General features: G+C 61.2%; 1 protein-coding gene across 2 annotated transcripts in view; it reads right to left on the bottom strand.

The window, feature by feature from the left end:
• Positions 1-2147: 2147 nt before the first annotated feature.
• The window catches only part of OLFM1 (olfactomedin 1), a 34661-nt gene continuing 28779 nt past the window's right edge, over positions 2148-8029 (bottom strand). For both annotated transcript variants that reach the window (XM_004714443.2, XM_004714442.2), the window contains exons 5-6: positions 7550-7656; positions 2148-3837 (exon numbers count right to left, since the gene is read on the bottom strand). In XM_004714443.2, coding sequence (XP_004714500.1) covers positions 3163-3837; positions 7550-7656 — 782 coding nt within the window. In that variant the 3' untranslated portion in view covers positions 2148-3162. The remainder of the gene's footprint in view (positions 3838-7549; positions 7657-8029) is intronic.

An 8029-nucleotide genomic window follows, 5' to 3' on the forward strand; every position in this document is an offset into this window, starting at 1 on the left:
CCTGCTCGCTGGCTCAGGGAGCTACACGGGTCAGCAGCAGTCAGCTCACACCTGACCCAGGTGCTCGAGCCACGCCCACAGCCGGTGGGCTGTTTCTCCACTCTCTCTGGAGACAAACTGCAAACATGGCTGGCTCTGCTTCTCTGGAGAAGTCCGCCCGGCACAGGTACCAAGGGAAGCGGCCCCAGAGCCCACCGAGAGTCTGAGGTGGCAGGGCTCACCTGCCAGGTGTGAGACTTGGGTTTGATTTCCAGCCAGTGCACCCACCCCACCCCTCCAGCTGCCACCCGTTGTTCCTGGAGGCCTGCCGTGCTGAGCTACTGAACTGGTTCCAAACTCTTTGACTCAGAAGAACGGCCTGGTGCTCCACTTCCAAAAATCAGTCCAAGAACCCGAGTGGGCCACAGTGGGTGTGGCAATGACATCATCGGGGGTCACCTTGAGACTTTGACGAGTGAAGGGGTGGGTTTAGCCTGTCAATCAGGTCACAGCTGGATGACCTCATTGAGAGGCGTTGGGGAGATACATAACCCTCTGGCAGCCAGACACACTCTCTCTGCTACACATTCCTATTGACAAGCCCCATGGAGCTGCATTGATGGAGCCAGAGCCCTGGAGCTGGAGGAGCCACGTGGAGACCCAGACCATCGCTGAGATACTTCCACTGTCACTGCATCCACTAAGTCTTGGATCCACCCATTGGCCTGTCATCTTGCTGTATTTGGCATCGTTGCATGTGTTGTGTGAGACTGGAAGAGGAATTTATAGATTGGTATCAGACCTATGGGCTACTATCGGACTGGTGGACTTGATCGGGACTGGGCTGGGGTGTTTTCTCAATATACAACAGCTGTTTGATACAAAGCTTTCTCTCACACACGAGCATCATCACCGGATTTGTTTCTCTAGCCCCCCCCCCCCCCCCCCCCCCCCGACCAGCACATGGTGGGGTCCACCACGGGTCATGGGGATGGTGCAGGACAGAGAAGCATTCCCTCCACTGGTGGAGCCCAGGGCCAGCTCCGGGGCAGCGGCCACAGCACGGCGGTCAGGTGACTCTCACAACGGAGGAAGGGGCCAGCAAGGGGCATGATGGCAATCAGAGCGAAGCACCGATCTCCCTGAAGGATGGGGCTGGGGACTGCCCTGGCCCTTGGCATTGGGCCCGGGGCTGAGTTGGGAGCAGGGCAGTGGGGAGAGGGCATAGGAAGGCACCCCTGGCCCAGGCAGCCTTGGTGGTTAAGACCTGCCCAGAGAGGTCTGTGTGGGGACAGCAAATTGTGGGCCAACATGGGCTATGCCAGGCAGGTGGGGGTTCTCGGAGGTCCCCGAGGGGCACCAGGGCATCCCATGTGTCAGTTGTGGGCATTGTCAGCGGGTGACCAGAGGAACGGAAAGGACCAAACTGAAGGCCAAGGATTGGGCAGGACCATTTGAATCAACACCTCCCATGTCCTCCCCACCCTGCCCTGGGTGGGGGTCACCTTCACCCTGGCCTCCACTGCATGTCCACCGTGGTCACTCCCCTGTGACAGGTTCTGGACCCTATGAGATGTGCCAGGCTCAGGACTGCCCACCAGTATGGCAGGACAGCTGGTTGCAGACCTACGTGAGGGAGCTGGGCGGCGAGAGGAGGAGCTTGCAGGTGTCTCTGCTGGCAGCACCATGACCTTCCAGCTGCATGCCCGCCGCATGGGTGTGGGCGGTGGGAGAGACGGAGGGCAGAGATGGGGGGCTTTGGGTCTGACAGCACCCTGGGTTCACGGGCCAGCCCCCAGCCCTCCAGCCTCCTCCTGCTCTGGGCAGCTCTACGTGTGCCAGGGTCTTTGGCAGCTCAGCTTTTGGGAGTTCGCCTGCCAGGCTTTTCCTCTGAGGGGCCTCAGGGGGACAGGGACCTCCATCCTTTCCGTTGGCAGCCCCGTGTGAGAGCTGACTGCACCAGTGAGCGAGGGGCACGGGGGAAGGAGACTCCTAGCTCAGTGGTGGCTCTGACTTTGTGGGGCACGGCGGTTAGAGACCCGAGAGGGCAGGAATCCCTGCAAGGTCCCAGGGGAGGCCCACTGAAGCCCTGGGTCCTGTCTGCAAGGACCTGTTGGTGTCCACGCTTTCAAAACCCCCGCCCCGCAGAGAAGACAAGGAAACACAAAACATTTCCTAATCCTTTATTGTTCCTTAGATAACTGGATAGTACAAAGCCTCCTTCCGTTGCAGTTTTGTTTTGTTTTTTACTTAAAAAGAGTCCCGTCCTCCCGCTGTGGCACCTCACGAACACCCGCTCCCCAGCGGAAACCCAGGTCTCCCAAGAGATGCCCTTCAGAGCCACGATGGGCACACTCGCTCAGGGCTGAGCCACACGGACCGGAGTCAGTCAGTCTCCGTCAGACCCGACACTGACTTCTTTATTATTTTTTTTCTTAAGGAACAAAACCACCCCCTTTTATGGACCGGAACTACGGCATTGCATGTACGACGGTCATTGCATAAACTGAACACAGAGTCACCACCTGGAGGGGACAACAACGACACTGCACAACACGTCTACGGCTACGCAAGTTCAAACGACGCAGGCACTAGGACTTGGTCCGCGCACCCCGACCACCCGCCCGCTGAGCGCTAGGGTGACACGGCCCGGAGCTACCAGGGCCCTCCACACAGCTCATCTAAGAGACAACAACACGCCAAGAGACAAGGGAGGCGATGGGGGGTGAGTCACACTAGCCTACACGGACCCGGGCAGCCCCTCAGGCTCTGCCCCCAGCCCCCCGTGGATAACCGGGCCATCTTACTTGGCGGGCTGACCCACCCCTCGGCACAAGGTCCATGCGATCCTAACAGTGGGCAGTCCTCCGTGGGGACCGGGCAACAGTCAGAGCCTGGCTTCTTGAGTATGTGATGGAGGGAGGGGGCAGGGGCGGGGCGGGGCACGGCCGGCAAAGCCTGGACTGCAGTTCCAGCTGCAAACACAGGGGTTCCTTCCCAAGTCTGCGGCCGGCTTGAATTGGGGGGTGGGAGGGGGAGCACAGAGGTGCGTGCCGCCACTCGGTGCACGGCCCAGTCCACACGGCTGACGGTCTGCGAGATCAGCCTTGGTGTTTTGGCAGCTGTGCCCTGGGGGGCGAGGGCTCGGAGCCCCGGGCTCCGGGCGGGCGGGGGTCGTGGGGGCTACAGCTCGTCGGAGCGGATGACGTGGAAGAGGGTGACGTTGTAGAGGATCTGGTGGCCGTTGTTCCAGGCGTAGAGGGCCCGGTCCTTGGGATTGTAGTCCAGCATGGAGATGTGGGAGTACTTGTTCTGGAAGGGGATGTCGATGTACTCGTAGGTGGAAGCGTTGGTCTGGTAGGCGTAGTGCACCTTGGTGCCCCCCGAGTAGCCGTTGGTGACGTACAGGGTCCCGCAGATGACGAAGGCTTCCCCGGCGCTGCGCTTGGGGTAGCTGGTGTTCCAGGTCTGCAGCACCTGCAGGGAGACCGGGTCCAGCTTGCTGATGACGATGTTGCCCGCGTTCTGGTTGGTGGCGTAGACGGCCCACAGCCCGTTCTCGTCCACCATGAGGTCGATGTCCGAGTGGCCGCCCCAGGCGTAGTGGTACATGTTGTTGTAGCCGGCGTAGTCCAGGCTGCGCGTCTTCAGGATGCTCTCGGTCTTCAGGTCGAACCGGATGACGATGTGGCTCTGGAACTTGTTGAAGTAGATGGAGCCGTTGTAGACCACCTGGCCCGTGCCCGACCACGGGTGCGGCAGGCGGTGCGACGTGAAATTGTCCGTGTTCATGAAGTCCGCCATGGAGCGGTACTCGCGCACGAAGCGGTTGTTGTGGTAGCCGTCCATGTACCAGACCTGTGGGAGGAGCAGACGGTCAGGGGCGCCCCCAGGCCCCGAGGAGGTGGAGGCGCCCAAGGATGAGACCCCAGTGCGCCCTCCCTGCAAACCCACGGAGCTTTCCAGAAGGGGTGGGATTGCTTCCGCTAGGGGCATGGGCCGCCAATGTGGAGGCAGGCTGGGGGAAGGATGCATGGGGGAGAGGGGAGCGGTGGCAGGGGGTGCAGCCAGGGACTGTGGTACGGCTGGGGGCGTGGTGTGGGAGGGGGCGTGGCCAGGGCGTGGCATGGCCAGGGGTGTGGCGAGGCCAGAGGTATAGGAACTGCAGTGAGCAGCCATCTGCCCAGCATCATACCTGATAGCCGATGCAGGGGCACAGGTGTGGGCAACTGTCATATCAGTGCCCCTTGGGGGAAAGCTGTCCAGCCGCTTTCCAGCGTGCTTTCATCGCTGCCCACCAGTCGGAGAGAGTGCAGTGCACCGGCCAGGGGCTGTGTCTACACCTATTCCTCTGGCTGAGAGGCAGCAGCTCTGGGAGCCGTGGACACCAGGCTGGCTTGTCCGTACAGGACCATCGGCGTGAGCAGGTGCTCCAGACTAGGGTGCTATGTTCCAGGGCCCAGGGTCCCTTCCTGTACCCAGAACTGGATGAGGTCGGGGTCTTTCAAACCCCAGGACGCAGGACTCACAATTTGCTGTGCTTAGGGAGTGTGCTTTCAGCCTGGGGGGTGGGGATGGGGGATGGCAGGGTGGGGCTTCCCCTTCAACTTGCCAATTTCAGAGAGGTGACCATTCCCTGAGGCAGGGATGGAACTATAAGGGAGCCCTGACCCCTCCAACCTGCCCGGGGCCAGTAGCTCCCACGCAAAGCCCCCAGGGTGTCCACGCCTCATCAGTTTCACCAGTGGGAATGGTGGGGGGCTGGGTGGAGCGAGGAGTGTGTGTGACCTCTGTGAGCAGCGCCCAGGGCTCCTGAGGTGGGGGATGCCCTCTGGCCATCTTTCTCTAGTAGCACTCAGGAGGGCCCGCCCTGCTCCCACCCACGCCCCCTCCCACATTCATTCTGCAGAACGGCCCAGGGGCGCCAGAGAAGAGCGCTCACCTGAACTGCCTCCTTGTCCGAAGCTGTTCTGGGCCCTTCTGTTCCTGGACCTGCCTGCTTTGGGACCAGTGCCCAGGACCTGCCAGGACAGCCCTCCTGTCCCTGGGGGACCCTGCTGGCCATCTCTGTTTGGCCCAGGAACGCGGGGCCCGCTCCAGCTCCAACACGGAGTCTCCAGCAGGGGCTTCTCTGAACTGAATGCCCAGCACTGCCGCCCACACCTTGACCAGGCTGCTCGGCCACCTGGCTAAGCGGTCTGAGTCTGCCCTTCTCCTCAGTGTGCCTGCACATCCACCTGCTCTTGGCGGAGGGGGCCAGCTCGTGCAGCACCAGACACGTGAGTGCAGAGCCCTGGGCGATGCTATTTAAAGGGCCTTAGCTCGATGACTTGGGCACCGAATCCGGTCTTGGCTTCGGTGTAGCAGGCATCTGTCCCTTGTCACATCTCTGACGTCAGGAGTGTGGAGGGGTGGGGATGGGGGACTGAGTCAGATGCCCAGAGGTTGGCAGGGAGCGGGAGGGACCAGCAGCCCAGTGTCCCGCCCAGCAGAGAAAGGGCGGTGGGTTTGCGTGTGAGGTGCCCCCGCGCCCCCACATCCTGACAACCTAGTCCACGTCAGGCAATGCCACCTGCCAGGCCCCCGCAGGACCCTCACTAACATCGAGAGGCTTCGGAAAGCGGCTGGGAAAGCGGGATTAGGTGATGGGGCACGTTCCCATCCACCTTTGGAAGTGTTCTCGTATCTGGGTGGCTCTGACACCATTTTTTAATGCCCTCATTGGGCTGCTAATCACAAGGTCAGCAGTTTGAAACCGCCAACCACTCTGCAGGAGAAAGACAAGGCTGTCCACCCCTCTAGGAAAGCCTCCTCTGAGAGAGGCACAGGTCAGTCCCCCCGTCCAGTCCCGCGCCGTGAGTGGGCATCCACTCGACGGCAGTGTGCTGGGTTTGGTGTGGGGTGCTGGAGGTGGTTTGCAATCACTGCTGACCCAGAGGCTTGTCCTCAGCCGAGCATCTGTAAACCTGACCGAGGGAGAAAGGCCTGGCAGTCTAAGGAAGCCCGGTGGAGCTGTCACACCCTGCCCCTTGGGGTGGGGGCGGGGCAGGGGGCTGGCATTGGCTCCATTGGGTCCCATGCTGCCCCTCAGCTCAGACAACGATTGGGATGGAGAGGTTGTGCTACCCCACCTGCACAGTGTGATGCTCTGGGCCCGGACAGCGGGAAGCTCTGGGTGCATCCTTCAGTCCGAGGGAGGGGACTGAGGCTGCTAAGGTATCAGCAGGGCTGAGATAGTTAAGGTTTATTGTGCCAACCTGGCCGATAAAGACTTGTGGGGTTAATTGAAGGGCGGAGAGATAAATGGCTTGGTGAGCCTCGCCTTTCTAGTTCTTGGGTCTCTTACTCTCTGATGGTCGGACCAGGGTGCAGCTGGTCTGCCAGTTCCCTGCTTCAGCTGGCAAGGCTCACTTTCTGCAAGACATCCCTGAGAAGAAGCCACATGGGCCCAACCCAATGCAGCCCTGGGTGCTGGAGCAGCCGTGTGGAGACCCCTGCCAGCGCTGAGATGCTTACACATTCAATGACTGCAGTCGGGGTCATTATGTGTGTTTTGTGAGATTGAGGAGGACTTTGTAGATTGGTGTCAGACATATGAGTTAATGTTGAACTTATGGGCTTGGACAGCACTGGGTTGGGATGCTTTCTTAATGTGCACTTACCCTTTATATAAAATTCTCTCTTATACATATACATTTTTGTGGATTTGTTTCCTTAGCTTAACCAGACTAACACAAGGGTTCTCCTGGGACTGCCAGGAGGCAGACACTGCAGCTTGCTGTGGTGGAACCGGGTCCCCGGCACACACATTGGCTGGTGACAGCTGGTGACACGGGTGCCAGCTTGGGGACGGCCACCGTCCTCCAGGGCTCGGTGAGGTGAGACAGGCCAGTCTGGGGGCCTGGGTGTGGTGGGGTCCCTGCACCTCAGTCTGGAACCCCCAAGGCCCTCCCCATGATGATGTTTCTTCTGGCTTGCCTACAGGGGGGCGGGGAGGGGGCAGGCAGAGTAGCAGCGGGGGATGCTCCCTCTGGCTGAAGGACCAGTAGGACAGTGTCCCTGAGTCCCCCAAGGAGAAGCAGCTCTGTGCTGCCAGCAGGGACCTCTGGCAGGCTGTCAGCTTTCTGCGGACTCTGAGGGAGACCAGCAGAAGGGGCGGCGGTGGGCTAGTTCCCCCCTCCTTCTCTGTGGCTTGCCCAGGGGGCAAAAGGCACAGGGTCTTTCCACAATCAAAGGGTGCGCTTCTCGGCCTGTGAGCGACATGCGAACCACCCTCAGCACCCAGAGCTCAGGGCACTCGGGTGGCAGCCTGGGGAGGGAAGGTGCCACTCCACAGGGTCTTGGAAAGCCAGCCCAGCCCAGGCTAACCCAGCCAACCTGCCCAGTGTACCCCAGGCTATTCCAGTCCACCCCAATCCAGGCCAGCCACGCCCCTCCTGGGGTCCCCACCCAAAGGGAGGGTCCTCTTCTGGCTGTGCACACAGAGCCTCTGAGGGGGCGACCCCTCCCCAATGACTTCCCAAGACCAAAGACCCCGGGAGGCACAGGGGGTGGGCATGAGGGCACTCACCCTGTTGTCGCCTTCAGGGGCCAGAGGGTCCGTCATCCACGACCCAAACCGAGAGCCGGAGGTCTTGACGGTCACGGGGTCACTGATGCCCGTCAGCTTGCCGCAGGCTGGAGGGGTGCAGTGGGGGTGGGGGTGTGAGCGCGGCCATGGCGGTGGTGGGGTGCGAGAGAGGGTGTGAGGGACCAGGGTGACCTTGAAGGGGGTGTGGGTGGGGAGGGGCATGGGAGGAATTTCTGAGGGTGGCTACAGTGGCCAGTCAGGGGAGTCCCCAACAGGGGGCTCAGGATCCCACAGTTGGGGGCACTGGGACACTGGCGGGTCAGGGGGTGTCAGAGTGACCAGGACCAGGGCGTGTCCAGAACAGCCCTCCCTTCCCAGATTGTGGATTACAGGGAGGTGGGTTCAGCTGGCACCACCTGTGCAGGGCTGAGCTGGAACCTGACTCAGCCCACGCACGGGCCTCCAGGGCAGCACGCGCGC

This window comes from Echinops telfairi, unplaced genomic scaffold, assembly GCF_000313985.2.
Source record: "Echinops telfairi isolate 266 unplaced genomic scaffold, ASM31398v2 ScPeMD7_25;HRSCAF=90, whole genome shotgun sequence".
Classification (NCBI taxonomy): domain Eukaryota; kingdom Metazoa; phylum Chordata; class Mammalia; order Afrosoricida; family Tenrecidae; genus Echinops; species Echinops telfairi.